Genomic DNA, 20,408 nt, shown 5'->3' on the forward strand with positions numbered 1-20,408 from the left:
TCCTTTTTTAAAAAAAAGTTGTTAGAGCAATGGTTCGGTTTGCCAGAGGCCCAGATTCTAGTCTTGGTGGATCCTGCATTTTCGCCGAAATTTATACATAGCTATTAAATACTTAGTTTATAAATTTGATTTATTTAATACTAGCTGATTGTCTATTAGACAGGAAAATAATGAATTTTAACTATAGTGTAAAATGAACTTGGAGTTGAACGGCATTGGGAGTAGTGTTACCCACGAGACGAGACTTTGGCCTGTCTCGTCTCGTGGAAGTCTCGTGGAAATGCTGTCTCGTCTCGAAAATATTATATTGTCTCGGGGCACATGGTCAATCTCGTCTCGTCTCGAATTTTTAAAAGCCTGTCCCGTCTCGTACCGTGGGCAACACTAATTGGGAGTGTCACTATTCATCTCAGCGGCCCCGAAAACTATGGATTCCACACAAACTAATATCGGTCGTTTTCGATTATTTTACGTGTCACCCCCTCCCACCCCTAAGAGTGCCAGGGGTGTCTTATCCTCACAGTATTTCTTTCCAGATTGTAAGTTATATGTGTACCAAGTTTGGTCATCGTGAATGTCAACAATTAGCTTAGAGACGCCGAAAACTATGGATTCGACACTAATCTAGGTCATTTTTGACATTTTATTTTTCACCCCCTCTCACCCTCCATCCCGATAAGTGATGAACTTAGAGGTGAATGGCATTGAAAGTGTCACTATTCACATTAGCGACCCTGAAAACTATGGATTCCACACTAATATCGGTCGTTTTCGATTATTTTTACATGTCACCCCTCCTACCCCCACCCCTAGGAGTGCTAGGGGTATCTTACTCCCACAGTATTTCTTTCCAGATTGTAAGTCATACGTGTTCCAAGTTTGGTTGAAATCGCTCCAGGCGTTCGAGAGTTATTGCTGAACAAACGAACACACACATACACATATACACACACACATCCATTTTTATATAGAATATTAATTGGTTATATTTGTATCTAAACAAAGCCTAACTCCTTTGATGTGTAACAACGAGATAATTGTTTTTTTGGCAGACACTTGAGACGACTATACTACCCCACTACCTTTAGCTTTTCAACACACAGCAGAGAATAAAAGAGAAATGCTGTAGCGGAAAGAGAAAGAATTCGGCGTAAACGGTTAAAGTATGCAGTTACTTGTTTTCTTCGCTTGAAGATGAAAATTTTCCCCTTTTTTTCTGAGGGAAGGAACTTTCTTTCCTCTTTATTTGTTAAGTGCTTAATTCCATTAAAATTGTATTTGGCTAAATAGACTAATTTTTCTGAGTTTTGCCTAATGTGCAACGTGTCTCATCAACTGTATAATTAAAGCTATTAGCATGATTATCATTACAAAGATAATGTGCAGATTGTCAAGCTTTCAAGTGTTGACATAGTCACAAAGGAGCCGCCACACTGGGAATGTCTGCAGCTGTTTCAGCTTTGCAGCAGCAACGTCGTCGCCTTTTGTTGGCAGTTGTTGCTAACTCTAAATCTCCTTTTTTTCAATTTATGGCAATTCATAGACGAAGCACTTTATTTCACCTCATTTTGCGTCATTGTTTAAAAATGGTCTTGAGATATCGAATTTGGTACGAAACTTTCATAATTTGCAACACTGAAACTCTGTTAATTTGTAACTTTCACACGTTCCGAAGCTTCTTATACCACTGCGTTTGCTGCTGCTGCTGCTACTTCTACTAACGTTAGAAGTAACTATTATGTAATCTTGGTTGTAAGAAGTACTATATTATTCATATAATAAACTTATGGGATGCTAAAATAAACTGAACTAAAACTGCTACTACTAGTAGTAGTAGTCATAGTAATAATAATAATAATAATATAATAACAATTCAAAATACCGATAATGCAATAATTATAAAAATGAACCCCTCCTTGACAAACTTCTGCATATGCCACTGGTCTGTATCACAATATTTTTGAGGGGAGCAAGTGTCCTCGACATCTTCGACTCGACCCTCCCTAGGAAAATTTCTGGCGACGCCCATGTTTCCAAGGTGCTCTTATTACTTCGCCAGCACTTAAGTTCAAGGACTTCATATGCGTAACAGATGGCACATATTCTACAGACAGTCAGTGACGCAACTACAGGGGGGGGGGGGGCAAGAAAGGCATTGCCCCCTCCCAACCTCGGACGGAAATCAATTCTAGGAAGGGCAAGCGGGGCAAACATTGACAGCCAAGGGCACTGAGGCGAAATTGCCCCGTCGATTTCAAATTTTATGCAAATGAAAATGCATTTTGTAAAATTTTCAGCGTTTTAGTCTTCTTTCTAGACATCAAGAAGGACTTTAAAAACATTGCAAGCATCCCTTTGCCGTTTTGTATTGAAACCATAATTGTAAAAATTCACATGGAGTGGTTGATGTTTATTGAAGAAGGTTACTACATTTTACATCAAAACAAGTAATTGTGTGTCCCCATGCTCATGCTCTTTATTTTAGTCAATGAGAGTTTCACGAATTGAAACAAAACGCCAAACAAGCTGATGACAGCAAAGAGGCATGACCAGGATTTTCAAAAGGTTTTTTTTGGGGGGGAGGGGTATAACTCTCAAAACCCCTTGGGCACTCCACTGTAACAACCCCTGCATCAGTATACTTAAAAATGTCTTCCTTGAAGACAAGTAAGATGCAAGAAAAAATAATTTAAATAGTTATGGACAATTGCCGATCAATACTTGTGCATCCCTCTGTACATTTAACACATATGGAACGAGCATGATTCAATAAGTAATGTAACAATAGCCAAATCAGTACAAAATAATTATTTGCGAAAACTAAAATTTCGCTTGCGTGCATTGGCATAGCAAACTGCTTCACAAAATGTTCAACCTTTAGCTGTTCCGTTTGCATGCACTCAGTGTTCATAATTGGTATGTTTCTTGATCTTTGCTGAGAAGTACTCTTCCGCAGATAATGATATTTCATTTACTTAAGTTTTGCAGAGGGCACAGTCACGGGTAAATTAAATAAATTCGGAGGAGAAGTGACACCTCTTGTCCAGAATGAAAGTAACAACGTCGAGAATGGTTTCCAGTTTTGTGTCTGAATATAAGTATTTTGCGTATCACAAAGCCTGCCTGGGTCGCGGATTTAAATCCCAGTCTGAGCACGGGTGTTCTTTGTGAATGTCTGGTCATCATATCACTACCCATCTTTATCGTCACTATTAGCCAAAATTGGCAGATAAGCGACACTAAATAACAAAAATAAAAAGAAAGTCCTCCAAGCGGGGCTAACAATATTCACGCTTTTATCCATGACGAAACTCATCAAAGGCATTATCTTTGGGAAACAGGTGATCACTGGTGGAATTGTGTTGATATCGAGTGCCTCTTTTATAAAAGAAATAAATACACTATTATAAATTATAATTTATAAAATAACACATCTTCTTTAGAATGAGAACCATAATTTTAATAGAATATAATATTATTGGGTAGTTCTACCTTCATGGTAATGAACAAACTATAATGCTGGAATGCATTTGAAAGTACTAGGTAATGAAATAGTAAATAATGTTAAATTTCGTTAATTTTTCTACAAATGTGCAAAAGGTTTGGTTTGCTTCGAGTTGGTGTTCTAAGTCCACTTTATGCACAGTAAGACTAATCGGGACTGGACCTACAGTTTAAAGTGAGATCCGAACCACTATGTACCGTACCGGGTATCGAACCCGGAACTCCTTGATTACAAGGCGACGACGCTACCAATAAATGGTAAAGTAGTTTGACATAAAATTGCCATACACAATTCACCAGCGTGTCCTAGTCATAAAATTTTTAAAACATTATTCTACAATGTTAGAACTTAACTTGGGGGGAGGGGGAATCGAACTCGAAGCTTAACTTGGTGGGGGTGGGAGACTTAAAAAAGTTTTCCAACCCACAAAATTATCATGCAGGACTAATTTGATAAGTAACTGTTACATTTACAAGTTCATACAAATTACTTGCTACTTTGCTCCTGAGGCTCCAGGACTTCAACGAAAGTACCATTATCGTGTAAATTTCCATAAATCTAAAAAATTTAGTGTGGTAAGTCCGCCCCCTTGCCCCCGCCAAGTTATGCCTATGTTTACTATTAGTTTTCCCTACCACTGTTCTACGGTTTGCAAAATGCCCCTGTACTATTAATTTAAGACTACACTCTGACTGATCGTTACTATGAATTTCCTTTCTAATCACATCTGACTCATGATTCACATACCAACCAAACTGTACATCACGCTCCCTTCTTACGTCATTTTGAAAAAAATAAATTAATATTTTCTCAACGTGGAAATAATGATGGAATTATTGTCATACTTTTTATCAATTGTGTGCAAATCGTTGTCGCTTGTAAAATACAAGTACCAATATCCACCTGTAATCTGATAACAAGGTAAAACGGCGATGAAAAATAGCCTGTTTACTTCCCCTTGTAAGCGAGCGGCAGAAAGCCACTCACAGCTGTTCCACGCGCGACCTAGATTACATTTGTTTCGTCCTTGCACGGTGCCCCTCTCTGGCGGTAGCTTTGTGAAACAACTCAAGTTTCAAGTCAGTATTCGGTTTGCTCTCGTGCAGGCGACAGCGTGAATGTTGTGTGTGTCTCGGAAAACATAGTTTGTGCTTGTAGCTGTATTGTTAAAAATGAGACGCAATGTTAAACTACTGTTACTGTTTTCCATGGCGTGGATGTTCGCTATTGTGTACTACCTGCAGGTGTCGAGGGAAAACAGCAAGGTAAGGATTGAAAGCGAAAGGATAAGATAGAGTGCACGATCACATGTATGTGTTGCTGTTCATGAAGTGTTTTTGCATTGCAGTGCAGGTGAGTTGCACGCCGTAGTTCAGGGTCGTAGCATGTGTGTTTGTTGCTTCAAGGTTCTGACACTGACCACTCTCGATTTCGTCAACTAGAATGGTGGTCTTGGGAAGAAATTATGTGTGTAGAAAGGTCTATTTATGTGTTCTTCATTTAACGGGTGTGGTGCAGTGTTACAGGTGAATGTGAACCAATTTTAGGTTTACTTATGGTTCACACATGTGACAGAAGTACAGGGATGTCTCCCGTTCACCCCCCCCCCCCTGACCCAACGTCAAACGTATATAATTAATTCATATATTATTAATTATTACTTTGTGAAAAACAAGACAATTTAGTTGTTCTACGACGTGTAAGATAAGTTTGCAAATATGTGTGTCCAATTAATAAATTATTATTTGACACAACGTCCTAATCATGAAGATAGACCTACAGTTTTCATGGAATGTGTGACCACTGGTAAAGGATGAAGGAACTATAGTGGTAATCACTAATTTTTTAAAATTGATTTTATAAATCTTAGAATTAAAGTTTCTGTATGCATGAACTGTCAAAAACTTGTCATGTTTCGACCGATACAGACAGTGTGCCATAGCTTTAACTTCTCGTTCGTTTTAATTAATAACAAATTGATTTATGTAAACAGAGGAATATCATTCGACTGTACCAGTATTTTGATTTGAAAATTTTACTCAAATAAAACAGTTATTTGTGGAATAATGATTAAAGAATTTCGTTGACTGGGGCACGTTGGTGAATTATGTAGAACAATCGTACGTCACTTTTTAAACTAGATTACCCGCGGTGATAAGAACTAAATAATAGTCACGAAATGTTTAATCTCAACAGTGTGCAATCGGGACCAGAGCTAGTTCGGTTGTCGACTTTCGATCGCCCCCCCCCCCCTCAAGTTCCTGGGTTCGAATCCTAGCTAGGTCATGGACGTTCTTTGTGCCATTTCATCATTCTCATCCTCGTGGTCCAAAAGCTGCAGAAAGCTACATGAAATAACAAAAAAATACAAATGCATCTCAAATCTGGTAAATCTGTAACTACTGGTTTCGTACGTCAGAAAATAAAATTTGTCTGTTTTCCTAAGGTTTGACTTGATCTATCTTACGAACTGTGTAATGGGGGAGAAAAATTAGTTCATACAATTTAACCCGTGAATTTATAGTCAAATGTACGGTGATGTTTCCACCTAATTATTTCTAAAGTGATATACAGCATTGTAAATTCATGAAGTACTCATTGGGTGCATGGAATTTCACATAGGTCTACTACTCTAGAATATTAGGCTCGCAGTATGGCAGACAGTGGCAGAAGCGTCAACTTAAGATACATTGGGGGTGGGGGGCAAGATCAGCATAAACAATACTTTATATATGTAAATACACATAAAGTGTGTCCTTCTACGTGAATTTTGGGAGAGGGAAGAAAGTGCCTTGCCCCCCCCCCCCCAAGTCTGCGCCTATGGACAGTGGCGTTCCCAGGATTTATGAAAGAAAGGGGTTTACGTATACTTTTTTTTTTAGCACTCGGCCCTAATTTTGCCATCTTTTCTCGCCTTTCATGTTCTTTTTATTTTAGGAATATTTGGCCAAAGAGAGGGGGTGAGTGGGGGGGGGGGGGTATGGCCGCCACCAACCTCCCTTCGGATCCACTGAAGGCAGGGGCCGGAGGGCTCGGCCTCCTAGCCCCGAAGACGAACGAAACCCCAAATATCCCTTTTTATAGTATTAAATTTTTCTTTTCAAGAACTGAACTTTTTAATCCACTGATACAGAACAGTGAATTATGGGAATGTGGCATTTAAATCAAGAGCGATTAATGGGGAGGGAAGGGTTAACGCCCCTTTTCCAGAATCGTCTTCCTTAATATATATATATATTGAAATCAGTTTTGTCCATTAACTAATTTAACTTTTAGTCTTAATTGCTTTACTAGTCTATGCATATTTGTATAGTCATAAATGTGGGGAGGGGGGTAAGGGGAGACTTTTGATAAGGCGCCCAAAAGTCAACCTCACTTCCACATAGTACACCCTGGACTGCATCTGACGAACGAGGCTCTGGCGACTGGCACTATGGCCAGTATAATTCTGTGTTGTCCTGTGTTTTGTCGCTATCTGTTCTGAGTGCCTCTTTACAGCCTCAGCTTTTAACCAAGGTTTTTATTTTTCAGACACGATTTTATTTTTGTTATGATAAGAGGCTGGACCCCGCATAGTGTGACGGGTGCAAGTTAGCCTTAGTGCTTACGCACCCAAAATTTTAATTTCAAATTCATAAATGTGGTGTTCGAAGAGTTGCTGGACGATGTTATAAAAGTAAATATGTGTACGAGGAGGAGGGAGGGGTTGCGCGTGTCTTTATATACGCACAGACGCAGTCGCTTTTAGTTTCGGTTGTGGACTTTTGAAAAATTGTCGTAGTTTAAACATACTGTTCCTGCTACCCCGTGATCCCTACCTCCTCCCTCTCCCCGACGGCCAATTCTAGCCATAATTGTGGGTCATGTGTAATTATGTCCAGTGGCAAGGCCAGGAATTTAGTTTGTTTAGAGGTTCACTTTATGCACAGAAAGGCTATTGCCTCCACCGCGTATCGAATCCGGGACCACTTGATTACAAGGCGACCACGTTACAACACCAGGATTTTCGTGCAAGTACTAATGTGGCAGTGAGTAGGTGAAGGGGGGCCTGCCTTTTTCTTAGCAATGAGCGGTATATTTTGCCATGTTTTTCTGCATTCGAGGTTTTTTGAAAAGGAAAGTTGGGTCAAAAGCGGAGTGTGCTGTTATGACCGAATTTTGATAACAGATATATCCAGAATTTTCTATCTGGGGCTGTAAAGGTAAATTGAGAGTAAATTACCATAAATTAGTTGTTTTTTTTAAATAAGGGGGAGTGTTGGATGTGTGTGAATAAATCGCTGTTTCAGACAACAACTCCTTTAACAGCCCATATTTCATGTCTGGTGGAAAGATGGGGCAACCTGCTCTCTGCTACACTAGATTATATTTTGTTAATTTCATTTGTTAGGTTAGGTTGGAATAGCTTGTGTCAATAATGCCGAGGAGACGTAAGTTCGGTAAGAAAAAGGTATGAACTTTTGATTTTCTTTTATGAATGACGTTTCATACAGAATACTGATTCATGTCTGTATTGATTGATTGATTTAGTGTCCACTTTATGCACAGTAAGGCTAATCGGGACTGGACCTACAGTTTAAAGTGGGATCCGAACCACTTGTGCCTCCACCGGGTATCGAACCCGGGACCCCTTGATTACAAGGCGACGACGCTACCACTGCGCCATCGGGGAGGCCCTGATTCATGTCTGTAATCTTAGTATCTGACTATTAGGTATTTTTCATCACTCTTTTATTATTTTGGCTATTTACTTCGCTTTTCTACAGGTTGCGTTAATAGCGACGATGAGTACGAATCATGAACTAATGAATGGATGATGAATAAAAAAAAGAGGGGTCGCCCACGCAAATAAAGAATTTGAATTTGAACCTGGGATGTCTGGCTTGTCATCAAGGTACACTGGCACTCCAGCATGGAGGACAGCATATATTCCTTGTTAACGCCTCTTTTTTTTCTATTTAGGCTACTCGCAACGATAAAGATGCAAATGATGAGAGAACGCTCAAAATAACTCCAGGTCTAGTGCCGATTAGCCTTACTGTGCATAAAGTGGAAGTAAAACACCAACTCAATCAAACATTCATCTTCTACCCCCACACTTTTTCGCCTTTAAATGGCGTCTGCTGATAAGGGTTGAGCCCCCCCTCGCTATATTGAAGTTGTGGAACCTTATGTCATAAGCTGTACACTTGCCTCACTTAGTGGCGCCGAAAATCACGTCTTTATACAGCATTTTTGTGCATTGCTGGTCGAACTGCATCTTGGACACGAATGTATAATAAAGCGAATTGCTGCAGTACTTAGTGAGGCGAGTGTACAGCTACGACCAATATATAGTCATATGGAAAATAATAATAAAAATATAGCTAGAGTTGCCCCCCCCGCTTTTGCTCCCGCACTATGCTAAATCTGATCTGCCAAGGGAAAGTAATCTGTCCTTACCCCCCCCCCCCAAAGTTATGGATCCCAATCGCTGCCACTGTGGAAAATAATACCATCACTAACAGGACAGCAACTATTTCTCAGAAGTCACGTGGTTTTGTTACATTCCTTTTTCTTTCTTTTTTTTAGAATCGATCTGGAATAGTTTTAGTTCGATTGTATTTTATAATCTGCCATATAGCATAGTGGTTGTAACGTTGTATATTGCAAGCCAGGGTGCGAAATCATTTTAGATTGGTGGGGGGGAGAAATATATTAATCTACAAACCCCCTCCCCTTCCCCATATACGATATACATATTTATGATGTTATTACAAGTACAAATAAATACTAAATTAAAACTATATTATTGTTATTATTACTAATTACACAAAAATAAATAAATTTGTTACTATTATATATATATCAGATATTATAAAGTAGCGAACTACGTCCTTTACTAACTGGTTAAAGATGTTAATAAATTATGAAATAGTTGAATGTTTTGTTATGTGCAAGTTTTTATTTAGTTTTTTGCTTTATGTTAATATAAATCAATCAGGTGTCATAGTTGTTATTGTTTGGCATTCTTGTTTTACTTTTATTGTGCATATTGATGTAGATTTGTTAATGATCTCTTGAGAGTGAAAAAGCATTGAACACTCACAACTACACTAATTTGGGTGTTTTCGATATTATTCTTAGTACAGTGTATTTGAAATTAAAAGTAATTGGTTATCTTTTGTTTGTTGTAACAAAAACTCTCCCCCCCGGAATTTTTTGGTGGGGGTGATTTTTGAGGCCAAGATTGTTGGTGTAGGGGAAATCCCTCCATATCCCCAGGATTTCGCACCCTGTTGCAAGTGCAAGTTATGCACGTTGCAGTAGTTTAGATCAACCCGCGATTGGCCTGGGCCTCAATATTGCTTTTCCGTGTGGCTACATTAACAGTTAATGCTCTTTCTACTTGAGTTGGCTGACAAGTCGTCGTTGACTTTTTTCCTCTTAAAAATGCACTTTCAAACACTCGGCAGCACTTTCATTCCTTGCACTCATTTCCACTAATGTACTTAGTAAAAAACAACCACATCTCGAGGCATCTCTTTGCGGCAATCGTAACAACGTATAAGAAAGGCGCCGCATTGGTAGCCGAATGCACGAAGTGGTCTCCATCAAGATACCACTTCCAATTGTCCTGGGTTCGATTCTCGATCAGGATGTTGCATTCATAGGGGTCGCTAGAATTTTTTGTAGGGGCCGTCAGGTCTTCGAAATAAAATTGAATAGTATTTTGTTATTTAGCGCCACTTTTCTTCCGTTCCTGGTTAATCACTATTTGGATTAGTGATGATTAGGGCTCGCAAGTTGAGCAAAAATTCTTTTTTTTTCCTAGTTCCCAAGACGAGGCCCAACATAATATATGTTCATTTTGGGTCATTGTAGGCCAGAAAAAGGTGGGCTTTATTTGTCCTTTTTTGCCTTTTTCGGCGTTTTTGGCTTTTGGGTCCTTTTTTGGCCTTTTTTAAGGTCTTAACGGCTTTTTTTTTGTAACTTCATCTTCTTTAGACTACGTTTTTATTGCCTATTCTCAATTCGAATCATCATCAGTTCATCACCTCTTAAACATCCTTTCTGTAGTAAAGATATAAAAAATATATATATATTTGAACCATCCCTGAAACGAGAGAAAATAATTTTTGGACGACTGAAGCAGGTACGGTACAAGGTCATTTAAACGTAACTTGTCTGGAAAGTCGCGCTGTAAGTGCCAACTTTCTCTTGTTTTGAAGCTTTCAGTTTTTTCGCACTGTGTGTTCCATACCACCAGAATTTTGTATTTTTTTAATTCATTAAATATGTAATTAAAACTGAAGTTATTAATTAATTTGGATCACATTTATACGTCTTTCTTCCGTTTTTAGGTCTTTTTATAGGTCCTTTTTTGGCAATTTATAGGTCTTCAACTTCCGAGCCCTAGTGATGATTATATGATTTTGATGAGGGGATATACTCACAAATAACATCCATGCCCAGTCCAGTGTTCGAACCCTAGGACTTTGATGGCAAGCCGAAAGTCGACCGCTTAACGTGTTCGGCCACAGAGCAATTGAACAGTAGAAATAATAATAATTATTGTAAACTTTTATTTTTATTGGCAATATTTTTTTTATCGTTGTTATTGTCATGGACCTCCCCGATGGCGTAGTGCTATCGCCATCGCCTTGTAATCAAGTAGTACCGGCTTCGATACCCAGTGGAAGCACGTAGTGGCTTGGATATCAATTTAAACTGTACGCCCAGTCCCGATTAGCCTATCTGTGCATAAACTAAAATTTGTTATTATCGTTATATCATTTATGAGACCGTCCTACTGGATACACCACATAAGGATATCTTGACATAGTAGTGATTCCTGCTACAAGCATTACCACTGGCTGTAGGGGTCTGTCGCACTTATCGCACTTAACTTGAACACCCATGGTGGCTAGTTTAGGCTAGTTGGGTTTGGTTCTCTTGGAAGAAGAAAACGACGAAAAATGGTTGGAGCAGCAATACCGACCTTTTTGACATTTGAAAATCTGATGGAAATATTGTGTTACAAATTCATTATGTTGTATTAAGGCGAGGCGATACAGTTACTCACGATGTGTGCATTTATTTGAATATCGTCGGAATGGCAATGCTACTGAAGAGAAACGTGGGGATACAAGAGAGTATGAATTTCTTCACATGTGGCAGGTCGAAGCGTTTTTCAAAGTTGATTATTAAGCTAGATACGACCTGTAAAAAATATGACCAATAAGAATTTTCGGAATCCCATGTATTCCTTATGGGGTATGAACTTCAACATCAAGTCACAGCTAATCAAATGGGAGTTTCGACTTTTCTGCTGGCCCTCTTCCCGTTGCTATTATTTTCTATTTCATCAGAAGTTTGATATTCCCAAGATAACAAATCAAAAAATACTTCCATATGCCCTCCTGGCAGTGTTGCCAAACCTGGTGTGCATAAAAGAGCTAAATTTCACCTTAAATTGAGTTAAAACTGACTTTCAAGGAGCTAGATTTACGAAGTGCTTCCTAGAGTAATGTTAGTTGTCAAAGGGGTGGGGCGCTGCTATTACCGTTAACTCTAAATTGATGACAATTTATTCTCAGTTTTCACCATCTCATGGTCGTACGAATAAGGGATTCCCTAATAACAATATTATTCCAATTTCACGTCAACACGGCGCTATAAAAATAAAAGTTACTGGGAATATAAGAGGGGATGGGGCAACGAAGTCAATATAACAATATCACGTCACGTACAAAATGTATAATCATGGCAAAAGTTGGTCTATGTGGGCCGGAACCAGTGATGGTATGGTATCATAGTGGGGCACGGGGCTGGCGCCCTAGTTCACAGGGAAACGAGTGCACGAAAGAGCCAGATCTGGCTCCAAGAGAGTTAAGTTGGCAACACTGAATCGGAGAGTCATGTGACACACATGCATGTCTCGCATGCCCTTAACATATTATATATTACTATACTGTAACTAGATAATAAATCATCCTGGCAGAAACCATACCAGGATCTAATGAGGGGAAATTACCTACCCCCCCTTTAATTTCAACCCTGTACCGTGCTGCTGTAACCCCTAAACCACACACAAATGCGACAACTCGGAAATCTCAGCCGCAACTCCCTTCTTGCCCTCTACCGGAGAAACAGACAAGTATTTACCAGGAACCACATTTCTCGCCGTTTGTCCCGCACTATATATCATTAATGACGCGTCAGATGCAAGTTGGACGCCATCCAACTCTCGACGAGAGACAACCGCGTGTTCTCCGAAGGCGTGGCGTGGCGTGACGTGACGTTTGTTTTCGGGAGGGAAGCAGGTGAAATGACCCAATAAATTAGGCACCGAAACAACTATAGCTGCATAGTAAAGGCCGATACTTTGCCAGACCCAGAACAGAACTGATTACAAAAACAAACAAAATGGAAAAATCCACTGTACAGTCAGGGTAAAATTTGATCGAATCCACAGTGAGACTCTCTTCACTGAGAGACGCTGAATGCCGAAAGCTCGAAACAAAGCAAAATATCTGGTACCACTGTTAAATATACAGGGTGTTTCTAAAGGTCGTTTACAACGCTTGGGAGGTGATTCCTCACACGAAAACAAGCAAAAAGTCTAAGTTCCATTTTTACGACTGAGGCTTCGTTTCCGAGATAGGAGCCTCGCAAAAGGTGACAAAGTGAACGTCACACCTAACTGGGACGAATACTATCACAGATAGAGAGGCGGTTCCAAGGGAATCATAAAGGAATCGTATGTGCTCAGTCCGGAAGTCACTATGAAAAGTTCACTGCACGCATGCGCAATGGAGTCCTCAAAGGAATTGGGGATTTCCAGCAACAACAATGCATGGAAAAGGTATGTAACGCAGCAAGAAGGACCGTGACAATGAGAAATGCTTTCAAGACAACACATCCCGACCTCAAACATCAAAACATGACCACCGAACACAAAATCCGAAAAGTTGAGCACGGTTGCATACCCCAGTTACACGCGAGGAATGAACGAATCATGTCATGTGGCATACGAGAGACAGGAGGAGGGAAAGAAAAACACAATATCAGATGATTGCGACAACGTGTATTTTTACACGCGACAACTACGTAATATCCCCCCCCCCCACACACACACAACAAACAACAAATGCTACAATATCTTACGCACAGACAGTCCGTGTCACTGTACACCAACTGAAGATGTCACTTTCACCACACAAAGGGGGTGGGGAGCAATACCAAAAGTGTTCTCACTGGTATTTGCCGAGGGCAATAATCACAGACGGTTTTCAAAATGTCTGCCGTTTACTTCTACGCAGAGATGACAGCGACGAATCAAGGATTGTCGAGTACGAGCAAACAAGCCAGGTGTATCCGCTACCGTCGCGGCGGCGACGTTGATGCGAGCAACGAGGTCCTCAGCTGATGTGACAGGTGTGTCGTATACGAGGGTTTTCATTTCTCCCCAGAAGAAAAAATCGAGAGGGTTGAGATCTGGCGACCTCGGTGGCCAAGGCACAGGCTCATCCCTACCAATGAACCTATTGCGAAACACGTCATGCAGGAAATGTCGTACATTACGATCGAAATGAGCTGGTGCACCATCGTGTTGGTACCACATTTCTTGCCGCAGTGCCAAAGGTACGGTCTCGAACAGTTCAGGCAGAACCTCACTAAGAAATGCATGATACGTGCGACCATTCAGGCGAACAGGAAGAATGTATGGTCCAATTAAATGATCATGTACTATCCCGCACCACGCATTCACTGAAAACCTGTGCTGGTGATGGGCCACAAAAAGTGCATGTGGGTTGTCAAAGTCCCATACATGACTGTTTCTACTATTGAAGACATCCATCCTGGTGAAAATGGCTTCATCTGTCCACAATACGTTTGCCCCGAAGTGAGGGTTTGTGTCCAGCTGATGCAACAACCATTGGCAAAACTCCATACGAGGGCGAAAGTCACGAGGTAACAGTTCTTGTACTTTCTGCAGTTTAAAAGGGTGCATTCCTTCATCTGACAACACTCGCCAAACATTCACATGAGACGTGTTTCGTGCCCGAGCGAGCACTCGCGTACTGGTGCCAGGATGTTCTGCGACCGCTGTTAACACATCTTCTGCAAACTGATGTGTGCGTACACTTCGGGGTCTTCCAACTTCTTGTCGCGGTGGTAACACTGACCCTGTTTCACGCAGTCGACTGTCCACTACCTGAAAGAAGGTGTGAGACGGTAAACGTCTATGTGGAAAGCGTTCTCCATAAAGACGCCTTGCCTCACGGCTATTACCACGTGCCTCCCCATACATGAGATGCATGTCTGCTAGCTGCTGGGTCGTATACGCAGCCATCTGTGTAATAGGGAGCTGGAACTGCAAAGTATTGTTTTTGTTTAACACTGGCACACTGCACAAATTGGCCGTATCACCGTACGAACACCACAGACCAATTGTTGCGATACTTGACTTGCCCACTCCACCACGTCAACTTCTTTCAATGCAACATACTAGTACTCTTCAATGCGTATGACAACCTAGAGCGAACTGCTGATCATATCCCAGCACCTGCAACACGATTGGGACGACTGCCGGAGAGAACCAACCCTTCGAGCTCCTCTCGCGGGAACAGCAGTCATGAAGATCAAACGTAGACTACGAGAGCCAGACTTGCCTGTGCAGCGCTTCCAAAACTGGTCTCTTTTACGTCACAATGATCGCGTGCGAACACTTTTGGTATTGCTCCCCACCCCCTTTGTGTGGTGAAAGTGACATCTTCAGTTGGTGTACAGTGACACGGACTGTCTGTGCGTAAGATATTGTAGCATTTGTTGTTTGTTGTGTGTGTGTGTGGGGGGGGATATTACGTAGTTGTCGCGTGTAAAAATACACGTTGTCGCAATCATCTGATATTGTGTTTTTCTTTCCCTCCTCCTGTCTCTCGTATGCCACATGACATGATTCGTTCATTCCTCGCGTGTAACTGGGGTATGCAACCGTGCTCAACTTTTCGGATTTTGTGTTCGGTGGTCATGTTTTGATGTTTGAGGTCGGGATGTGTTGTCTTGAAAGCATTTCTCATTGTCACGGTCCTTCTTGCTGCGTTACATACCTTTTCCATGCATTGTTGTTGCTGGAAATCCCCAATTCCTTTGAGGACTCCATTGCGCATGCGTGCAGTGAACTTTTCATAGTGACTTCCGGACTGAGCACATACGATTCCTTTATGATTCCCTTGGAACCGCCTCTCTATCTGTGATAGTATTCGTCCCAGTTAGGTGTGACGTTCACTTTGTCACCTTTTGCGAGGCTCCTATCTCGGAAACGAAGCCTCAGTCGTAAAAATGGAACTTAGACTTTTTGCTTGTTTTCGTGTGAGGAATCACCTCCCAAGCGTTGTAAACGACCTTTAGAAACACCCTGTATAATTCAAAGTGGTCTGATCTATGTGGTCTTGCTCACTTTCGCGTCACTTCGGTGCTTTGTGGCATTCACGGCTTGCAAACTAAACATTTCAGCATTGAAGTTTGCACCACTGACTATGTTTTTGTTGAAAGATTATTTTCTGCGTATAAGATGATACTCACAGACAAAATTGCGGAGTTTGACGACTGTGGATAACATGAAAACAGATTGGTGCCTAACTATACGGCTAAGAGTGGATTTCAATAGCAAATTTCCAATGGTAAGTTCTGCAATCGCCGTAGGGTTAGGCAACACACACAACGTTATGCAAGATGGTGGGTCAAAAACTCAATATGCTGACCAAGGCAGAATTTATTTTATTTTAAAACATAAAACTAAACGTTACGTTTCAACCTTCTAGCATGGTCTTCTTCAGACTCTGTACCAAATACAAATGAAGTAAGGTACAAAACAGGAAGATATATACACACACAAAAATCACTCCCCTCCAGAGTATATATGAATGGCTTATTGCAGAAAGAGAGCCGAGTCACATTTTTGAGGTATCGGAGTTAATGGTATTCTTGATTTTCCTAGTTACAGACACATCTTTTAGTGCAGAAAGGACGTCAGTCACATGAGGCTATAGCCAAGAAAATGCACAGTGAAAAGTGTACTGTAATGCAGAAAGGTACCTGAGTTACTGACTCGGGTCCTTTTCTGCAATAAACTTAGCCGTATTTATACGTTGTACGAACTATGTACGCTAATCTGTAATGCAGCTCGGGGCGGTAAAAATACTGTCAAACTTATTGACACCAGTAACATTATTGATTTCGCAACGTGGTGGCCTCATGTCTAGAAAAAAAATGTGGCATCTGTGAAAACTACCATGTGTTCCTACAAGAATAGGCAGTATTTTCAGATTTCCAAGTATCATTACTTTGAATACTGTGTTGAAAATAAGGGTACTGTCAAGGTTTCCGAATTCATCAAAGGTTTGACGTCTTACACCTATCTGTCCAAAGGTGCAAGAATTGTAATTCCTACGCCACGTACGTTCCCAGTTGCACGTATGCCGATCAAGCTTACTAAATTGAAGGACATACGAACTGTCTTGTCGTATGTACCAGACGACGTCAAAGGATTTTATGAATATTCTTCAGTGGCCCACTACACACGGCAATGAAACAGACTCAGATGTAGAATAACACATGCATGTATGAGCTCGTACATTATTGTACTTCAAAGACCGACAATAAAGTCCAGAAAGTGCAGTACACTGTCATTTATTGATGAATCAATAATTTTCTTTTTCATATATAACATAACCTAACCTAGCTTATGTGGCAACGACAAACGGGGGCGTTTGTAGGACATTTCTCGTCTTATTTCTCAAAGTTTCCACTTTTATAGCAGAAAGGTACCGGAGTCGCAACCTTTTCATCTCCACTGTCTCTAGCAGCATACTGCAGGGGGACGCATTGAGGGTTGCAATATTAACTATTCATTATGCTGAAAATTTGAGCCAACAACGGCGATTTTTCTTGTTTTTCTCAGAATTGTGCAAAAGTAACTCAGGTCCCTTTCTGCAATAAGCCATTCATATATACTTTAAATTCGAAGCTGTGCTACAAACATGGCAACCAGTTTTAATTGTTTACCCATTTCTCATTAGCCGCTGCAGATATAGATGGTTACTTTAGACAAAAATGTATAAAACTAAGATGTTGTTTTTATTCTACACTCCTCACAAAAAGTTTGGAATATTGTTATGTTAGACAATATGTGATAGACACGGCCTTGGAATGCAACAACACATGGTATCTGTCTGGTAGACGTTCTCGACTTTTCGCCGGCATATGTCATCGAGTCTATCACATTTTGCCTAATATAGTAATTAGGGACCGGATTTTAAGGTGCAGCATCTTTCCAAAAATATAGCTGTTTTCATACCGATCATTTGAGATATGTAATTTAGGACATGAAATCAAGTAAAATGAACGCACCTTGTTGCACCTTTTCATGAGATTAGCACATTTATCCTCTTTTTACTCCCTCTTTGATGCTTCAGCACTATTTTCCTTCCTTTTCTTTCACGTTTTGTTAAAAAAAAATTGGACAGAAAAATAAATAACTTTCACTCTTCGTGAACAGCTACATACATATAGTCTCATTTTGAAGAGCAGAACGAGAGCTATGAAATGGTACTGCAGCCCCAATAGTTCCCAAGATAATGTAGTAAAACCCGCGAGAAAACACAAACTTCAACAAAACCTATTGGGCAGAACCACAGTTCTCTATGCGGTCCGCGCGCATTATATAAAGAATGCTCAGAAAAAGAGAGCATTGAATAAAGGCATTTTATCAGCCTTTTTTTTGCACCTTTTTGAAAACATTTTCAGAACCTTTTTTCCCCTTTCCCGATCATAATTTTGCACCTTTAAATCATTTCCCTATTAATAATAATCCAAACTTGTTGTGTCTAACATAATATTCCAAACGTTTAGTGAGGAGTGGATAATTTTCCCTAATCCAGTTTCCATGAAAGGGAAGACACTCAAATGTCAACCTTCCACGAAGTACACTCTGTGGATTGCTTTTTGCAGACTAACTAGGCTCTGGCGTCTGAACCTGCAGCAAGGGTAATCCTCTGTGGGGCTCGTGTTGTTTCGTCCATATGTTTGTGATTGCCTCATCATTCATCCTCATCGTCGCGATTAGCCAAAAACTTCAGAAAGCTACGTAATAGCTAATGCAATCAATCAATATGAGATTGTGAATGCCAATATTTTCCCCCGGCTTCATTCAATACCAGATACAGAAAGCTCATAGTAGCCCTGTTGGCAACAATACGAATTGGCCCAATTATGATTTCGACCTAAATGTTTTCCTGACCATTTTTTTTAAAAAAAAAAATATGTTTGGTGTGTAATTTCGCCTGTGTGAGACCATTGTACGAAAGTGATTGCCTGGAACGCCCGTGTCCGTGCTGGTAGTAGAAACAAAATCCTCGGGAGCAGTATAGTGAGTCGAACACTCAACGCGTATGAACATAAAATGAATTGGAAGTTCACTCCATGTGAGGCAAAATTATGAATTGTATAACAGATCATTTTGGGAGGGTGTGGTCTACGTAGGGTGTTACTAGGTCAGGATTTATCGCAAATGAGATCAGAGTCAGAAGTGAACGACCTTGAACACTATTGTCTGCTGATTTTTAGCAGACACTGAAGGCCACTCCCGACAGTACTGTTCAGTTGTATGCGAAAGTTGGCCCACTGTGTCGCGTATGATTGGATTTCCTTTATTTCAATTTCATTATGTTCTTCCAAGACTTGAAAATGAACTTACAATTGTCCCTCAGTTGAACGTCTTTCATGTAGTATACCCCAGTGGCGCAACCACAGGGGGCATTGCCCCCCCCCCCAACCTTGGACGGAAACCAATTCTAGGGGGGCAAGGGTGCAAACATTGAAGTAAAGAAAAGCAAGGCTAGCAGAATGTAAGAGTAAAAATGATACTCAAGATGGAATTAGTTTTCATATATTTCTTGCATTTTTCTTCCAGACGGCCAAGAGCACCTGCAGAGGGGAGGGGGGGGGCACAGAAGAGCAATTAGTACCCCTCGATTTGAAATTTTATGCAAGTAAAAATACGTTTCGTAAAATTGTCTTGCTCGCTTCGCTCGCAATACCTACTTTTCTATAGTCTCATCAAGTTCAGAGCCGTAGCTATAGGGCGGCAGGAGTCGAACCTGGGCACCGAATGATCTAAATGAAAAAAGTTGTAAAAGAGAGAATGCCATTACGCTCCTTGAAATTATTTGCGCCTTATTAAATCAATATTTTTTTCAGTTTGCAAAAAATAGATCTAAAAATATTTTTGCTCGCTTCGCTCACAGTTTTATTCTTTCCTGTAATGCATTGTAGATTACAAGAGAGAGAAGTAAGACCAAATATGTATTTCAGACTGTTGCTGCTAAACAGGTTTGTTTTAAATGAATGAACAATTGTTTTGATGAAAAGGAGCACACACACATGTGAGACACAATTTCTATCATTTTTGCTGTTGGTTTGTTATGAGGTGGTTGAATTGATTATGTAATAATATTTAAATAATATGTATATGTAAGTTTGAATAGTAATAATTTAGTGTTAACATGTTGCATGTGTATTTTCTTATTTTACGTCGCACCATGTTGCAAATGTGTAAAATATATATTCTACTATAATTATATTCGTCATTTTTGTCTTTCAAAAATACAGTTTGTATGCTTATTTTCCATTATTAGCTAATGTGAAATTGAACGTGTTGAAAAAGTACGAGGAAAAATGACAATAATAATAATAATAATAATTATTATTATTATTATTATTGGCACGTTTATCCTCCTGGTACTTGCCCCCAGACAAAAATTCGTGGTTGCGCCTCTGGTACACCCAAGTAACTGCATTCTTGCAGGCCAACGAGGCTATGTCGCCTGGGCCTACAGACAGTGTAATCCCCTGTGCA

General features: G+C 40.2%; 1 protein-coding gene across 1 annotated transcript in view; it reads left to right on the top strand.

The window, feature by feature from the left end:
- The first annotated feature begins 4,598 nt into the window (after window positions 1-4,598).
- Window positions 4,599-20,408, top strand: part of Pgant2 (polypeptide N-acetylgalactosaminyltransferase 2) — a 521,273-nt gene continuing 505,463 nt past the window's right edge. Inside the window, exon 1 of the mRNA XM_083125241.1 lies at window positions 4,599-4,770. Within this exon, the coding sequence (XP_082981367.1) occupies window positions 4,678-4,770 (93 nt within the window). The 5' untranslated portion in view covers window positions 4,599-4,677. The remainder of the gene's footprint in view (window positions 4,771-20,408) is intronic.

This window comes from Lepisma saccharinum, chromosome 7, assembly GCF_977018435.1.
Source record: "Lepisma saccharinum chromosome 7, izLepSacc3.1, whole genome shotgun sequence".
NCBI lineage: Eukaryota > Metazoa > Arthropoda > Insecta > Zygentoma > Lepismatidae > Lepisma > Lepisma saccharinum.